This window comes from Sprattus sprattus, assembly GCF_963457725.1.
Source record: "Sprattus sprattus genome assembly, chromosome: 15".
NCBI classification, from domain to species: domain Eukaryota; kingdom Metazoa; phylum Chordata; class Actinopteri; order Clupeiformes; family Clupeidae; genus Sprattus; species Sprattus sprattus.
The window spans coordinates 17136889-17156008 of NC_137913.1; the positions used below are offsets into that span (position 1 = coordinate 17136889).

The 19120-nt window shown below is 44.1% G+C and overlaps 1 protein-coding gene across 1 annotated transcript; it reads right to left on the bottom strand.

Moving 5' to 3' along the window:
- Positions 1-1746: 1746 nt before the first annotated feature.
- rflna (refilin A) lies at positions 1747-11415 on the bottom strand. Its single transcript, XM_080852137.1, has 4 exons — positions 11084-11415; positions 10460-10864; positions 2615-2724; positions 1747-2089 (listed from the first exon to the last, which is right to left on the bottom strand). The coding sequence occupies exons 2-4, from the start codon at positions 10676-10678 to the stop codon at positions 1750-1752; spliced, it is 669 nt and encodes a 222-aa protein (XP_080708263.1). The 5' UTR covers positions 10679-10864; positions 11084-11415; the 3' UTR covers positions 1747-1749.
- Positions 11416-19120: the final 7705 nt, after the last annotated feature.

Sequence of the window (19120 nt, forward strand, 5' to 3'; positions counted from 1 at the left end):
AACACCTCGCTATGTATTGTCATACGCTAGTTTTACCAAGAACTGGTAATACAAACTTTTATACTTAAAATAAGAAAGATTTTCATAAATGAGGTAAGAAATCTGAATTGCATTGTTCAATGTTTACCAAATGTTTGCATTCATCATCCAACAATATAAGACAGACAACAAGAAAAAGGAGTTAAAAGTCTTGAGGATCAGGTTGGCTCCCAAAACAAATGTACAACACAGGTACTTAATCATCCTTTAGAAAGGAAAAAAAGTCATATATGTAAATGAAAGGAAACTCTTATTTTAGGCATACTATAGTACACTGTCTGCCTCAGCTGAATCAAAGGACTTAAATATGAAGTGGAGAGACCAGAGGAGCTTCTTTGATGGCATGCTAATAATTACCAAAATCTTGAAAAACTGAATGAAAAACTCCAAATGCAGGACTATATTACAACTAAACCAAAAACAACAAATTTAGCAATTGATGCATACCTTATATTCTCGAAATCCTCCATAACATTTCTGCAAGAAAAAATAGATGCGGTATTTGAAACAGGATTTAGGTCCAAAAATAATGTCTTTGTCCGTGGAGCATGTTTTTTATTTTTTTATTATTTCGTCAAACTATATTTTAAAAGATATTATTGACAATTGTATTGTTTTGGCCTAAAGAAATCAAATGTAATTGAACTATTATTCCTATCGTGATGCTATTATAAAGAAATCTGATCCTGTCCTAGTCTGATGTGCTGCATCTTACTGATAAGATGTGTGACTTGGAACTGCACCAAACACCTGCATTCCCCGCAGACGTCCAGGAGCAGCACTTGTCATGACCGTGCCACAGCTCTGGCTAATCTGAGGGCCTGCAAAAATGTTTTGTTTTTGTGGATACCAATACATCCCAGAGCTTGACAGTCTTACTTTCTAATTGTCAATTTTTTTGGTCCAACCTTTCAAGTGCTCACATGACAGGTCTGGTATCCTGCTTGGAAACCAGCTAACCCAGCAAGCAATAGCAGATGGGAACAAAACTGTACATATATACACCGATGAGTGCAATCAGGCAGTCAGACAGCTGTGCTTAACATACTTGGCTTTCCAAGAGAGTATTAAGTTATGGGAGTATGCAAAATAACATAGGATGCATTTCAGAATGTACTATTCTTCCTATAACATCTGTCTGCAGGATGGGAGCCACAGATATGTTGGCTAAGGATGTATTTGACATGGTGCCCTAAGGAGTACTTCAGCACAGTGAGGGAGTTTTTTTCTGAGGAAGAGCTTTGAGGCAGTTACATAAGACAAGTAAATAAGCAAAAAACCTACCAAAGAAATGATTTAACAACACGGTAACCTGCGCCAATCTATGTGCTACCAGACAAAGACAGAAGGCCACCAAAAAAAAGGCAGACAAATAAAGCGCTCCTCAAATTTCTCCCTTTGATGCTGGTCTGCCTGTCCATCTTACTTCCCCCATCACACACACTCTTTTTCTAAATGTCCATTGAGATCCCTTTTTAAAAAAAAATACATCTTCGCAAGAACAGGCTGAACTCAATCCCCCAGCCCCATCGCTCCCCTCCTCTGGCCCCCCTCCACAAGAAGCTCATTAAGAGTTTGAAAGGTAGGTGTAACGGCTGTTACACTCCATTCATGTTTCCTGCGATGGCTTGGTGTTTATTCACCGTCCTTAACCGTCTTTCCAACGCCCTGCCCCCCCCCCCCCCCCCCCCCCCCCTCTCCGTGGTCTCCTCAGAGGTCCTCGGTGTAGATGATGCAGGGGCTGAGGTCCTCGCTGGACTCCAGGCGCACGGTAGAGGAGAACCAGCGGCGGCCGGCCCCCAGGGGCTGGTGGCTGAGGGTGGTGCGGCACGTGCTGCGGGCGTGCTTGGGGTACACGATGGCCGTGCTCTGGTAGCGCAGGGGCCGGTGGCGTGGCTGCAGGTAGACCTCGGACTTGTAGTGGCGCCAGGTGCAGTTGGGCGACGCCACCACAAACGTCTCGCTGAAGTTGACGGGCACGGGCACCGGCGTGCAGTAGATATGCTCGCGGAAGTGCCGGTCTGACGCGTACCTCACGGCAGAGTGGAACCTGAGAGGAGAAGAGAGAGACTTGCTGTATGTACTTTTCAGGTAGGGTACTACCAGTGCCGAGCTGGAAGTATAGTCCAGATGTACTGATAAAATGAATCATGCCGGTCTGCTAAGACTAGAGTGACTGATGTTCTAGCCCAATTTTAGCCCAATGGTCAACATTTAAAACGTTACATTCTCCCCCTGTTTTTTGAGACAACCATTTGAAAGTGCTTATGTAAATGTAAAATAAGGTAATTGGTGAAATCATCTGGATTGGTTCAACAAATATTACAAAACATTTACTTTTCAACCCAACCTGGAATTGTACACCTCTACAACTTTGCTCTGCAATGCCATTTTTATTGACATGTGATCATTCAAACCCTATCAAAGCCATAAGATCTAAAGGTCCATCCAGTATTCTGAGTTCTGACCTGGACAGAACTGTCACCAACTGACAGTCGTGAGCTCCAGGGCAAACACAATAATTGCTGAGATGGAGCAGAGGAGAAAGAGGGGAATGTCTGGGAGGGACACTCACTTGATTTCTTGCTCAGGTTTGGGGTTGACCTCGATGCTCTCTCCATAGACCACAGGCTGCATGCGTGTCTTGAGCTCTGTGCCCTGCGAGTTCAGCAGCAGGTAGGGAAGCTGTGGGGTAAGGGGAACAAGGTTGTGAGCACACATAAGGCTGACACATTTGGTCTGTTAGAGACACATTTGTCCAGTACAGATTCCAGAAGTAAACATTTCTCTCCACTTTTGATCAGCAACCTGGATTTGGAACTTAGCCCAGATTCCTGGAGACTCAGACTTGGGCAGTGGTGGTGTTTTAAAGTGCTGATTTGGAATGACAAGAAATGTACAAAATACAGTAACAAACATTAAAACAGCCATATGATAACCATATCAAGTTCATTAAAACAGGAAATGAGGAACACTTTAACTTATTTCTTAATAATAATGCCACAATCCCTTTGAGAAATAAACCAGTATTATCCTTTGGACTAATTCACACTTTTCTTACATTACATTATTGGTATAGTAGCACTACCTCCTTCAACTTAATATTTAAAAACAATTGACTTTTCATTGTCTGTTTTCTTATCATCAGTAATGATATCAACAACAAGCTTGAGAGATTCAAAAATGAGTCTCTCCGTTGGCCAAGGTCAACAGTCTACAAGGAGAACTCCTTAAGTGAGCCAGCCAAGTCACTGAAAAACTGCCGTGAGAATGCAGCTATCCAAACAGTATCCCTTTAAAGGGGGGTGTTGAGAGAAACGCAGGCACAAACACAGATCCCTGTGAGATAAAAGAGAGGTCCTGAGTGAAGGCTGGCTATAGAGGAAGTAAGGGCCTGGAAGGAACTCATGCCTCAGTCCCAGTCACTTTAAATCTAGCAGGTGAAAGCACTCAGACTATGTCTGCTTGTATGTTTCTTGTGTGTGTGCATGGGTCTGTGTGAGGGAGTGTGAGAGTGTATTTGTGTGTGTGTGTGTGTGTGTGTGTAAACACATCTGTTTGTCTGTGTGTGGGCATTGCATGTCTGACTTGACTGTGTGGATGTCCACATGATATCCATCTGTTCTGCCTATCTGAATGTGGGTTGTTCAATCTGTTTGGGCGTCTGTCTTTATGCCTGTCTGTGTGTGTGGGTGTCCATTTGTTTGTCTGTCTATTTCAGAGAGTGAGTATGCATGTGTGTGTGTGTGTGTGTGTGTGTGTGTGTGTGTGTGTGTGTGTGTGTGTGTGTGTGTGTGTGGGGGCATTTTCAAGACTCCACCTGGTCCAGCCATTAGTGCTCAAGCCAGCTTGAGACCACGTGCACACTCACCACGTGCACACTCACTGCTCTCTACTTTCAACTCCGCGAGCATTGAGTGAACTAACCTGTCTCAACTCAGTTACACAAATACACACTCACTTACTCATGCACACAAGCCTCGCCACCGTTCCTTATTCATCCCACTGACAGAAGTTCAATTACAAGTGTGATGACAGCCATATTTACATGGAAAAAGTCTGCATTTGTCTCAGCTTCCCCCCCCCCCCCCCCCCCCCCCCCTCATCCTGTCCCATTCCCTTTGCTCTAAGCTGATAGCTCACTGCCAGGAGGTGCAGACACACACGGACACACACACCTGGTTCTCGCATCCGAGCCTTGTGTGTTTATTTATCGCGCCTGTCCTCTGAAAAAGTCAGAATAGCAGCCTTAGCGGGAAGCCCCTGATGTTCACTCATAATTCTCTTGAATGGTGACGTGCTCACAGAAAAGAGAGAGAGAGAGAGAGAGAGAGAGAGAGAGAGAGAGAGAGAGAGAAAGAGTCCCGCTACCAGACCACAACATCCACTGGAACAGGAGTAGTTCCCATCCACTCTTCCTTCTCTCACTGCAGGGGTCAGGCTTAGTTCACCTCAGGATTTGTAACTATGAGAAGTGAAATGAGAGGAGTGTGGGAGGGGAAGTGAAAGGCTCTGCTCTTTCACCTGGAGCTCCGAGCACGATCCTAATTATAAAGCTGTTCCAGTCCTCACAAAGGTACCTTTCATCTCATAATATATAATAATTTAACATCCATAAACCTGGTGGATGCGCTGGTATGCATTTCTCGATATATACAGAAGATGCTAATGTTAAAGTAAATAGTGCACCATGTCGAGAAAAACTTCATCTGCCTATTTTATCTTCCACAAGATTTTAAATCTTTTGTATAATTCAACATCAGCATTGGCCTGTGCTGCTTTCCCTAGTTTGAAATAGTTCGAGTAAAGGGGTATATAACAGGTGCAGCTGGTGTGTGTGTGTGTGTGTGTGTGTGTGTGTGTGTGTGTGTGTGTGTGTGTGTGTGTGTGGCATCGGCCCGACACAGTAGACATGGCCCAGGGCTCTGTGGCGTTCTACTGGGCAAGCGACGGTTACATATTCCAGCATATGGAGGCAGTTAAGGAATGCCAGTAATTCAGTAACTCTGCTTTGCTGGATACAGCTGTTTCAGGCCCACGAGCAAAACATACCAGCCTGTCCGAGCCATCTGCATATCTGTGGGGGGGAGACAGCGGGATTCAGACACTTGGCCAATACTAGAGCATGTCAAGAAGAGAGGGAGCCAAAAATATTCTCTTTCATTCTGTCTTCCTGTCCTTTATCAGGGCGTCTGCATGTGTGTGTGTGTGTGTGTGTGTGTGTGTGTGTGTGTGTGTGTGTGTGTGTGTGTGTGTGTGTGTGTGTGTGTGTGTGTGTGTGTGTGTGTGTGCATATGTCTTGGACTAGTTTAGGACCAAGCTTGTGTGCCACTGTAGGCCAAGGGCATGGCCAACTGTGCAGACATATGCAACCACACAGTAATGACAAACCCACACACACATATACACAGCTCTTGGTTCTACCACACTACCACAGACGTGCATTATAAAATAGCACAGGAAAGTAGGCACGAGTGCCTACTTTATTAAAAAAAGTCCAACTCCTCTCTATCAAGGGTTCATATTACACCAGAAGTAGGAGGACGCACGTGAGTTACATTTTCACTTGCATGTTTATATCTGTGGTATGCGCCTTGTATCATGTCATTCAATCAACGGATCCTGTTTGATTCGAGGTAGGACTAACAGGCATCCGGAGTGAGAAAGAAGGACAGAACAGCTGTGTGTTTTTTTCTATGTGTGTGTGTGTGTGTGTGTGTGTGTGTGTGTGTGTGCTATGATTAGCTGTGTGTGTCCAGCTGCATTACAATAATGGGTGTGTACGTTAAAAGTGCAGCTGCAAATATGAGTGTGTGTAAGGGAGTTTCTCTCTCTCTCTCTCTCTCTCTCTCTCGCTCTCTCTCTCTCACTCTATGTGTGTATGTGCACTACAGCTACGTTGCTACAGGAGGTTTTTTTAATAGCCGTTGTAATAATCTTACCAGACAGGGTGCTACTGATACAGAATATGACTAGGTTTGTAAAAGGCCCACAGACACACACACACACACACACACACAAAACACAGCTAATTTCTGAGTAATTTCAAGCGCTAGGTATCCTCATCAAGGTATGCCAAAGATGTGTGTGTGTTTGTGTATGTGTTTGGAGAGGGGGTGTTGTTTGTGAGTCCTTTACTAAGCTCTGTGACTTTGACCGATATTCTACATCAGTGGTGCAGCAACCTAATAAATCATCTCAACCAGAGAAACACGTCTCTGTTAAGAGTGGGTGGGTGTGTGTTTGTGTAAGCGTGTGAACCTCAGATGAATAAGTGACCAGAGCAGTTCCTCTCTCTCTCCTTCTCTCTCTCCTTGTCTTTCTCTCTCTCTCTCTCCTTCTCTCTCTCCTTCTCTTTCTCTCTCTCTCTCTCTCTCTCTCTCTTTCTCTCCCTCTCTCCAGTGGCCACTGCTGTATTTACCAACTCCCCTTCCGTAATGTCAGGCCCCAAACTCCTGTGTGGGAACAACACGTGCCTTGAGCTGAGCACATTGAGAAAGGGCACCGTGTACGCTGGTCCTCTGAAGTTCTCTCTTGTGTGCCACACCCTCACCACCTCCAGCCAGTCTACCTGGGTCCTCTACACCCAGGCCGCTTTGTGTTGCTGTGGCTGGAGTTTCCCCGCTAGGTTAAATTAGCCAGCAGAGGTCACGGCTCTCTTATGCAACTGTATTGCAATGGCCTCCGTGAGCCCCAGCCGACTCCCCAGAATAGAGTGTGGAGATTGTTCTTAGATGGCGTACAAAAACAACACCAAAATAGACCTCCGGAGTGCAAAGGGAGAGCGGAGAGCAAAGTGAGAGCTTTGTGCAAGCTCACGCACGTCTGACTGACGACTGACACTCACACACACACACACACACACACACGCACAAACATGAGCATAATTGTGGCTTAACTGCTGTATGCAAAGTGATGAGGGAAAAAAAAGTGTACTTGGCCTGTCATTTTGGGTGTCCATATTTCCCGTAAGAAATATGAAAATAGCATATTTGACGTGAGCTGGAGGCTAAAGTGAAACGTAGACTGTGACCGCCATCGAACAGCAGTGCAGTGGCTGTTGTGAAGTATAGGGTGTGTTACCAATAAAAATGCGCTGTGAGGCTTTTTCAGTCAGATCTATGGTATTCTTTTCCCAGTCACCGATGGCTTTGGGCTGTCTACCACCAGTCCTTTGAAGGCACTCCTCTGATAATGGAAGCAGTCTGAGGTGATGAAAGCATAGGGGACACACCCGAAAGGCAACACTGCTTTCTTCTGTCTGTCAATCATTGCAATGAGTCAGCAAGAGAGTAAGGTTACAACCATGTCTGATTTTGCCCATAAAAAAAAAAAAAACAGTTTCCCCTCTTTGTTTGTCCCAAATTTTATGTGTATAATTATATACATGATATGGTTCACTGACAAGGTTTCCATCTTTGACTTTGTGATAAGCTAGAATCAAAGGGTTGGGTGAGTCAAAGATAACAACCTTATCAGGGAACCATCTCTGTCTTCAGCACCACAGCTAATCCATACAGGTTACCACACATGCGTGTAACTCCCTTGTGACTACCTGTGCGTAGGAGGTGAGCTGTTGGAGAGGTGAGCTGTTGGAGAGATCATGAACAGCCATCCATGAACAAGTACAAGCCTGTCTTTCAGTGTCTGTCTCAGTTGGCTGTGTCAGTTTAATCGTTTTAAACTGGAGCACAAACCCTCCTTTTCTAGAAGCTCTGTGAACACTGAGAAGGGGTCTATATGCTTAGCACTGGGGCAGAAGGAAAGCACACAAACACGCACACACACACACACACACACACACACACACACACACACACACACACACACACACTGAGCAAGGGCATAACAACTTGAACCTGCTGCCATGAGCCATGACTTGGGGTAGAGTAGTGCCCTCATTTACAGCGCAGATGTATTTTTGGTTTAATATCAACCGATTCAACTTCATGTGCCGTTATTTTCCACGTCCTTATGTACTGTGCCCTTAAGTCGCTGCACAACCCAGTTTTTCAGTAACTAGCAGGTGCAGTGCAGTTAGCTTAATGTGATATGTAACCTTTAGAAGGAGAAATCAGAGCTGGGCTATGTATCCTGGGCATGTTATACAGTATTATACAGTGCTGAGAGTGTGTGTGTGTGTGTGTGTGTGTGTGTGTGTGTGTGTGTGTGTGTGTGTGTGTTCGTGTGTGTGTGTGTTTGTGTGTAGTCTCTCGCTCTCTCTCTCTGTCTCTCAGATAGATACGCAGACACACAGAGTGAGTAAGAAAGAAAGACCGTGGTTCACATGACTGAGAAGAGATCAGTTACATTAGCTGCCACTGTCTTTGCGCACTGCCAAGCACCCAAACTCACAAATCACAAGGTCAAACTGTTTACACCTCCCACTCCACCTCCCAAGGGTATCCTGTGCTTTGCCACTAGCATGCTATCGCTACGTCCAGACCCACAGGCTTAACTAGAGTATGGGATAAAGCTTCATGGAGAAGTTACGTTCTCTTTGTTACTTGTTACTCTCGTTACCACACTTCTGGAATTGTTTATTGCCATTAAAGTAATACCTTTCACTTTGATGCAAAGCCTACTCTAAAGCCATTATTGCACGGCCAGGATGTTATGGCTATTGCATGTACTTTAAGAGTTGAAACTTCATTGACTTAGAATTCCCATTTATGCTGAGAGGCAAGGCTCACAGCTACAATGAAAATCGGCAACTTTTTATCTCAACTTTAATCCGAGTCTTAAGAGAATAACAAATATTTTTAGTGGGACTGGATTTTCACTATACTATATTTAATAATTTATTTATATATATATAAAAAAAACAATGATAAAAATGTGCCCCCAATTTTGAAGTTTAAAGTCAAAGACAGTTTATCAACTTCAGGCCTTTGTGGGGTCTTTTCTGTCTGACTGGAGCCTGGCTGTCAGCAGCTGTGATGGCCTTATGATTACACACTTCACATTAGCAAGCAGCAGTTATAGAGAGGATCGGCTACAATACGGTCAAGACAGATAGCTGAAATGTGGTTTAGGGTGATACCCAAACCTCATTCTGACACAGTATGCTTACATGTCTCAATTTAATTATGCGTGATATAGTGAAAACATAAGAAACCGAAGAACAGGCCTGTGTTAATGTCCTCATCATAGGGGAATCGTGAATCATGTGTGTAATGTATGCTGACAACAGAGACAACTTAATCCCAAAAACACATGCATACACCATCCCAAATGCATCCCTAAACCACTGGAATTGTTCTATCTCTCCTAAGGAATTGCGCATGGATTACAAACATTTTTAAACTTATTTCAGCATTTGTATTCCTTAGCCTTGATGTTATCCCCTATGCGGGCTATGTCTGCCCTGTTCCATTCAACAAACACATTGCCCTGGCCAAGCAGCCTTGTTAAAGGATTCTAAATGACTGAACCCATGGCAAATTGCGATTTGTAGGAGACTGGGCTTCTTTGAAGGATATGAGGAACTGCTCTGCCTTTAAACACAGGCGTTTGAAAGTGCAAATCCTTCCTTTCGTTCTATGTGAGGGGGTGCACGTCAAAGTACTTACCTCGTCTAATGTATGTTGGTTTACTCATATGTTAATCATTACTGAGCCTGTCTGAATGCATGCGTTCGTGCGTCCGTGTTATTTTTTGTTTTGTTGACACACCACGAACGTTCAGGCTACATATGTTGCCAAAGACATATCGGGTGAGTTCCGTTACTACAAATATTTGTTACACATGTCCTACCTATTCCTCCTTTCTATCTAGACGAAGAATACTGGGACCTTATGTACCTGGTTAAACCACCTGTGTGGGCAATGGGCATGTTAGAGACACAACCGACCGGTAGTACCCTGCAATGTACATGTGAAATAAGAGGGCAACTGTGTATACTGGCATGAGACAGAACCTTTCCAAATATGAATGGAAAGCGGCCATTGATTCTAATATCCACTCACCAAAGCCCAATAACCTATTACGCCCCAAATCCACACGACTAAAAAAACTATAATTCACAAAATAATTCAACCAATTGCATTTTATTTCGTTGAGTGCATTTAGGGGTCAGAACAGAATTCCCAAGATTGTGTCCAGATGTGCAGCACTGATTTACAGTTACAAGGCTATCTTGCCTACTGCAGCCTTGCAGAGGTAGCCAACGTTGCTTTTTAAAAATTAACCAATAGCTGGTGATCTGTGGTTGCATGAGACGGAAACATGACAAAGCATCTCGGAGCCGGTCACCCATAACCGCTATGAATAGATTGTAGGCCTACTTAGTAGGTCAAACGTTTATCATTAGGCTGTTCGCAGGTTGATTCCCAAAATTAAGTAACGCAGCGCACATTTGTGTGGCTCGCCCCATGGGCTAAGAATTTGGATGTGTGCAAAATATGTACTTTAAACTTACCAACTTCCCCTCTCTGCTCTCTTTTCTGTAGAACCCATGGTGTTGCTCCACAGGCGTCGTACAGCTCCCAGATCGTGACTCGAGAAGCCCGGGCGAAAGTGAGTAGAAGGGCGGACTAGGGCTTGGGGGTAGTCCTGAATCCGGACTGTCGAGTAGCCCTTCTCGATTTTTGCCTTTTAGACTATCATCCATAGCTTGTAAATGTAAGTGCCCCACCATTTCTGGAAGAGCTGACCGCAAAAAAGCAAAGCGAATTCTCTCCCGACCAAGCGTGTAAGTTAGTCGGAATAGCCAAGAGGAACGTGTCCAATTTTTTTTTTTTTGACAGATCTTGTCAGAAAATGCCTAAATATCCCATTTCACGCCAAAGATGACTCGGCAAGTCATGCTGGACTAGGTCAATCTCTAGAAGAAAGGAAAGACATGACAATAGTTATTAAATGTCTTATTTTGTATACTTTTTTACCCATTCTAAAGAAATACCTTCATTACCACTCTGTTATGTGTAGGCTGTAGGTTACTTCTCCCAGTAAGTTTGAAGCCACTCTTCTTTACAAAACCAACGACGTTCGACTACAGCACATCGAATGAAGTGCAATAGTAATAATAATGTTATTTCCTTACCTTAGCGTTGAAGATCTCTTCAATTTGATTGTCTGCAATTTAGATCACTTTCTCCTGGGCAGTATTTTCAGAACATGTTGAAAGACACCCCGACAAGAGTTTTCCAAAATAAAGCAGCTAAAACTTCACGCGTAAACAAATCAAAGTGTTTGCCTATGTTAAATGTCGCGTTACTGTCCACAACTACACCTCGACAGAGAATAAGTTGTGAAAATGATTTGTCCACCAATATAAACTCGACTGTCGCTTTCGTTCTCACTCGTTCATCTCATTCTCTCCTCTTTCTTTCTCTCTGTGTCTGCCTGGCATTGCGCTTCCAAGGATATAAGCGGAGTCTGTCCTCGCTGAAATGACCAGAGCAAGCGCTTTGGGGCCCCTCTTAACGGGACTGCCTGCTTTCTTGCATCTGGAGCCAATCCAGTCCCGTTGATGGACCTGGAACACTTCCAGTTTCAGCCGGTAGGGCGAGCACTTCCGCTCCCAATCACATCTATGGGAATTTATTTAATGAAAAATGTTAATTTACATGATGATACAGTGCAGTTTGAGTATCTCTCCTAACCTGTTAGGGTTTTAAGGAACAGAGCTCACGTCTGAAATGATAGCCTACTGGAATTTTGGGCAGTGACTTCAGACATTAAGAAAATCCGACATCTGTTATAAATCATTAATTTGCTATTAGCACATGATTTTAATAGTTGAAGGCTAATCTCAAAACTCGAATTCGAGGCCTACCTCTCTCCCAAGATCTTAACCAAACTATTTACATGTATTGTAGCCTGACATATATTGTGGTTTAAATTGGTTTTGAAAGATTATTTCAGTACAAATGTTAAATAGGCTATCTGATATATGGGTTGATAATTCAAATTAAAACAAATTAAAGGGCCTTGGCATTTTAACATTTTAAACATATGTTGAATATACTTGTATGCTTTGATGTCTCCAGTGTCTCCTGTGTGTGTGTGTGTGTGTGTGTGTGTGTGTGTGTGTGTGTGTGTGTGTGTGTGTGTGTGTGTGTGTGTGTGTGTGAGAGAGAGAGAGAGAGAGAGAGAGAGAGAGAGAGAGAGAGAGAAAGGAAGGGAGCGAGCTGTGTGTTCAATATTGAGTATTGAGTTAGAACGTCATAAACCCCTATTACAAAATGGCTATACCATGTAATCCTGGGACAGACATCTACAGCCATTAGTGCTTCTGGACCGGACTGGAAAAAGAGAAAAAGTAAACTAATTACTCTAGAAGCAGTCATTTTCTACAGTTTGCCGTTCTTTACAGTATCAGAGGTAAAGACAATTTTATCTCAAAGGGAGGCACTCTCCTTTGAGTGCTCATTCCAACACCACACTACAGTTTCTTTACAGTTACTGAGGTAAACAGACAGAGGTGGATCACTGTAGGGATCCTTTCCATGTTGTCAGACACTTATAATAACATTTATGAGCCACTGTCAATTTGATGTTTTTTTTTATGTGGACACTCGCCCCATAGGATTACATTGTATAGCCATTTTGCTATACAATACTGTTCCAAGTTCGATTGCCTTTGTCCCTAGTAAAAGTACACCTTAGATGATGGGGGAATAGAGCAGGAGTTCTCCATTAACAAGGCTGCTTGGTTTTGACATGTGTGGGGATTGTCTGTCTGTTTCCTGGCATGTATCTGTTCTGCATTATGTCTGAAAGCACTGCTTTGCCTCTTATAGAGGTTCTGCTGTGCACTGATTTAACATGGCTCACCCCAACAACAGGCCACTGCAAAAGTTCCCCTAACTAAGCTTTTGCTTAGATATAGTTAGTCAGATTAACCTGTTAATGATTAGACCTCAACTTATTCTGTACTCTGAAACTCAGAGGCAAATTTGTTGTTAGAGAGAAATATGTGCATTGACTTTTGGTCAATAAGACAAGCAGAACGACAAAACCCCCTGCTTTACTATAATTGTGATGTAGTGTAAGATTATTTGCAATATCGGACATTTAGCCATATTTTGTTACTCAATTTGGTAGCAATTGCTGGTCAAATAGTCATTTTTAGTCCACCTCATCTTATTCTTAAATTCATACACTGGCATGCAGATGGTATGGGAAGTGACTGAATGTATGAATGTATGTGACTGAACTGGTAGTGCCATCAGGTGCTGTGAGTAAGATGTTAAGTGAAGAAAAGACGCAGATCAGGTGATGAATCCTCCGTTCGTTCAAATCCACTTGGTGCAACAGCAGCAGCCCTCCAGAGAGACAAGCCTACAAGCTGAGTAAAGATGGATTGAGAGAGAGAGAGAGAGGGGTGAAGTAAAGTGAAGTGAAGTGTAGTGAAGTGAAGTGGAGTTGAGTGGAGTGTTTTCTGAGGGCTGGGCCAGATAGGCTTCTTTGGTGTCTCAAGGTCACATGACTCCCTTGTATTCTGGGACAGGGTGGGGCAGGGGTGGTCAGCTGGCATGTCTAGCAGCAATGGGTGGCACCATCACCACAACCACTGCCAACCACCCAAAACCAACACGGGCAACTGAGCAACGCTCCAACAGCAGGGAAGGGACAGAAACAGACAGAGAGAAAGAGAGAGAGAGAGAGAGAGAGAGAGAGAGAGAAATGGCCTCGTTTTTGATAGGTGGCTTTGCTTTTCACTTAGAATCTAGGAAAACTGATAAATAGAAGGAGACAGAAAGGTAAATGAAAGATCTCTTGAAACAAAGCTCAGAGAGAGAAAGGGATTTATAAAAATGAGAGAGATGAAAGGGTTTTATTGAAACCATCTTGTTCACGTAAGGCATGTGGCTGCGGCCTGCACTGCTACCAAGGTGACGGTCAGACAGATGCATGCGACAGGAGCAGACTGACTGCCTGAGCCGTCTGATTGGTTCGTTGATGGTTCACCAGCTCTGCCTGGTGATTGCAGTAAATTGCTGGGAATTGCTGCAAAATATTAGTCTCTGTAACTGTGGGGATTTTCTTGGCTCAGGCTAGCCTGTTGATTCTCGGAGTGTAACTGTGCGATGGATTCAAGTTGTGTGGTTAATTAATTAGGCTGTATTTATAAGGCATATCCACCTACCGCATAATTGTGGCCCTGTCAACTTTTTTCACATCTTGAGCCTGTTTGAGAATAATGTCCTATGCTCACAAAGCATTTATTTTTAATGTGTGTGTGTGAGCACTTCTCACAAAGAATCTACTGTGCACTCATGTCCTGAGCCAAGGATTCCCTCTGTCTGTCCTGCTTTCTTTCCTCCTTCCTCCCTCTTTTCTTCTCTTTCTTCCCCTCCCTTTCTCTTTTCACGCTTCTTTATTTTTTCACCAGCTCACACAACTGCCTCCTCTCTCAATTGTTCACTTCTCCCCTTCAATCCATGCGATCTGTCTGAACTGACAGCTTGGTAACTATATCATTGAGCTGGCTCATTAATGAAGACTAATGATTTATGACAAATAGGACATGACCCTGCTCCATAATTCCTACTCTTGCTCTGTCTCCAAGACTAGTTTGACTCAAATCCTTATTGGAAGCAGTAGAAGATGTGTGCCTTTGAAGGTATGGTATTTTTAGTTTTCTGTTAAGTGATGGATTTGGTCCCCACCATATGTATTTATTGACATTTTCAGAGTTGCATACTCTGTCAAAGATCCAGCCCAGTTTGGCACTGGTTTTTAACGTTGCTTTTAGGTTTGCGATTTCATGTACTGTAGTTGCTTTGGAGTCGGAGGTATGGGGTGTAGGGAGGGGCGTTAGTGTTCTCGAATGAGTTTGGTTCTGGGTACCTGTGAGAATGACCCAAACTGGCCATCTCACGATGTGGGATGTAGGCTGCTGGAAGGGGTTGCAGGTAGGCAGGAGCACACACAGCGCAGGAGACGGTGGCTTTCTTATAAAAATAGCTATATTTATTTACACAGGGTAATCACAACCCCAAAACATATAAACAAAACCAGGGTACTTTAACCCCAAAACATATAAACAAAACCAGGGTAATTAGAAACCCTAAAACATATATACAAACTAGCTTACTTCCAGCCTGTTCAGTCTGTCTCTCCCTCAACAATGAGGTGCACCTTTTAATAAGGCAGGCCATTGGCTAAATTGGCCCAATCAGTCCCAAATGGACCCATCCACCAATCTGGGGGAACCCGGACCTAACCATTCTGCTGGGGGAGTCAAGCACTTCTCCCCTCTTGAGCCACAGTGAGAAGGGGGAGGGACTTCACCTTATTACAGTACCAAAACACATTAAGCCTCAGGTTTTAGTTGGTTCTGTTATGCATTTGGGTTGAGGTTCTGGCACACACATCTCGTTTAAAATGGAACAAGTATGGCTTGTCTGGTGTGGGGGTTGATATTGGTTGGCATAGTTAGATGGAGGTCTGAATGAATGGGGGGAACGGAGGACCATTTCCAGGAGTGTGTTCTAGGAGCTGAGGATGTGGGATGAATTAGGCTGTGGGCTCAGTACAGCAGAGAGGGTGTGTATCTTGTTAGTCCCTCAGGAGTTGTTTGGGCATGGGCAGGCTTTGGGTTTAGCTTTGGCTACATAAATGGGTGATGTTGATGGTTGGCCTTTCAGGACGTACGGTGAAATACAGTTGGTTAGAAATCACGTTAGGGCTGGGGTTGGTTTGGTTTGTTGCAAAGTGGAAGGAAATTGATTGAAATTGAAAATTATTCAACATGAAGATGAATAATATATATTTAAGTGCAGTGTATTGCAAGGAATCGCAAGGATTTTTGTGGCCTGCTTTTAGGCCAGGGATTGGAAAACACAAGATCCACCTGTAAGTTGTCATCTCCTCAGTGGAGTAGGGTGGTGTGGATCAGAGTAGGGGTTATAGTTGGGGTTTGGTCGGGTGAAGAGGGAACGGAAACAGGAAGTTGGAGACGTGCCCGCGCGCCCTCAAAAGCAAGCTGTCTGTCTGGAGGTGATTCATCCTGGCTACACTCTGTCCCAAGCAATCACTCACATCCGGCTCCACTAACACACCCACACACACACACACACACACACACACACACACACACACACACACACACACACACACACACACACACACACACACACACACACACACACACACACCACACACACACACACACACACACACACACACACACACACACACACACACACACACACACACACACACACACACACACACACACACACACACACACACACACTCACTCACATTCTGCTATGCTCTCTCTCCACATCCCCACTCTCTCCACATTCATTTCACACAAACACACACGCATACATGCTGAGTGGCACAAAAACGGAAACACATGCATAGACACACACACATACACAAACTTAAACTCTCTCACAGAATTTTATGTACCAGTGCCAAACCAGCTGTGCTGAATAGGCTCTCACAGGTGTGTGTGTGTGTGTGTGTGTGTGTGTGTGTGTGTGTGTGTGTGTGTGTGAGAGAGTCTCAAAGTCTCCAGCTCCGTGAGAAAGACACTAGGAGTGTACGCTTCTGTACTTGTAGAGGGGAGAAAGACCATGCATAGCAAACATAAATTCTGGCATGTCCTACAAATGCCTCACTGACACACGTGCACACACTCATACACACACACTCACACATGCACACACTCACACATGCACATCCTCATACACACTCACTTACACATGCACAACCTCTTACACACACACTCACACATGCACACACAGCTTGTCTGGAATAACTCTTCATGTAAACAGTCTTGCTTTTTCAGGCTAGGCAGTTGTTTTTGCCAGGCAGAGGCATTAGTGCTGTTTCTGGTGTGTGTGTGTGCTTGTGTGTGTTTATCTGCGTGTGTGTGTTTATGTGCGTGTGTGTATGTGCTTGTGTGTGTTTTTGTGTGTGTGTGTGTGTGTGTTTGTGTGTGTGTGTGCGTATGCATGTGTGTGTGCGCGCGTGTGTGCGCGCGTGTGTGTGTGTGTGTGTGTGTGTGTGTCTGTGTCTGTGTCTGTGTCTGTGTGTGTCTGTTTGTCTGTGTATGTGTGAGTGTGAGAGCACAAGTTACAGTATGGATGATGTGCATGTCACACATAGGTGCTCCTCTGCACAGACGGCCCATTCACAGCCTCAGCAGATGGGTGTGACTGAGACTCATGCTTCTCTCTTGTCTCCTGCTCTAGAACTCCCAGTGAAGGCAATGATAAAGCACGTCACAGTCAGGACAGGGGCGTCAGCATGCTTATATGCATTTACATGAAGGAGCTTTTGAGCTCAGTGCACTAGATTGTTACTGTCTTTTTCCTTCTAGTGTAGTAGTATGTTTTCATGTGTGATTCATACATTGTTGCATTTCTGCTTGGCCTTCCAGTTATTATTGGGGAAGACTAGGCTTTCATTTGGCAAGTTTTAGCGTAAATAACCAATTATTCGACATGAATTATTGTACTTTACCGTTAGAAGGCCAAGGTAGCCAATTGCAACACAGTGATGAGATATGCAGCATCCATACACAGTTGTCATTTCACTGCAACCCCCACCAGGGCATACATAAGCACCGTAACTGCTGATGTAAAGGTAGGGAGGGATTTCAGCTGTAACTTTGTTGCTTTTGTAGTAACTCTGTTTTAATTATACATACTTCAGATGCAAGAGAATTACGGATTATATCTTTAATCAAGAAATTACAAACAAGTACAAGGTTGTAATTTCAAATGAATCAGCCCAACATTGTCTGTGAGCACTGAGGAGGTCTGTCTTTCGGAGAAAAACAACAACAAACAAGCATGACCAACAAGATGAGTAAACAAAAACAAACACGTTAGACGAGCAAACAAAAACAGAAATGTGCCTGAGACTAATGAAGGCCGTCACTGACACCCACTCCACTCGGACAAAACGCTACAACTCCGCTTTCATTTCCATCATTTTGTTTTTATGTAGCATACTCTCCTTTTGGCTGGCTCTAAATGCCATGTCAGTGGTTACTCTTCATTGTGTTTTTAATCAGTATGCTGTAACTGAAACCTTGTGGCTTTGATGGAGAGGAGGTCGAGAGCCAGTCCTGATCCAACCAGAGTTGGCATTTTGGAGTTTTAATCTAAAGCTGTCGCTATGATGGATTGGCTAAGAGTTTTCTAAATATATCCCAGCAAACCCCCACCCTCTGCTCCATAATGCCCCTCACCTCCTTAAATCTGCATCTGGTTTCAATGCCTCTGCATAAAGAGAGAGCGAGAGAGAGAGAGAGAGAGAGAGAGAGATAGAGAGAGAGAGAGAGAGAGAGAGAGAGAGTAGGGAGTGAGACAGAGGGAGAGAGATTTTGGTTTGGTTTTTCTACCACTCCCCCCTCTACTAGCAAAACAATCTCTGTCTTTCACTCCCTCTCTATGTCCTTCTTTTTCCCCCTCTTCCTCTTTCCCGCTCTCTCACTCTGTCTCTATAAACTCATCCTGTTGTTATTTAACCCAGTTCCTCTGGCATTTCACTGTTGGAAACGCATACCTTTGAACTCTGTGCTTAAATGCTAGCATGCAAAGTGCAAAAACACACACACACACACACACACACACACACACACACACACACACACACACACACACACACAAACACACAGTCTATATAATTACATCTCTTTTCTCTCTCTCTCGCTAGTTCTTCATGTGTTAATGTGTGTGTAAACAGGTTTTCCTCGGGCACTGCAGCTGTGCTGTGTGTGTGTGTGTGTGTGTGTGTGTGTGTGTGTGTGTGTGTGTGTGTGTGTGTGTGTGTGTGTGTGTGTGTGTGTGTGTGTGTGTGTGTGGGTGCGTGTTGCATGCTAGCAACTCATCCTCTCAGATCTGTAATCAGCTTGGATGCCCTCACCTGCCGCTTCGGGCCCTCTGACATTCAACACTTCCTGTGGGATGGCACACTTCCTGTCGTCTGACTCCCAGACACACACACACACACACAAACACACACACACACACTGACACACACACACATACACACACACACACAATGACGCACACACACACCCAGACACAAACCTTACATGAATGCACAGAGGGACCAGTGACTTTACCAGAGCTGCAACCCCAGCGAGGGAATAAGCAAAGTAGAG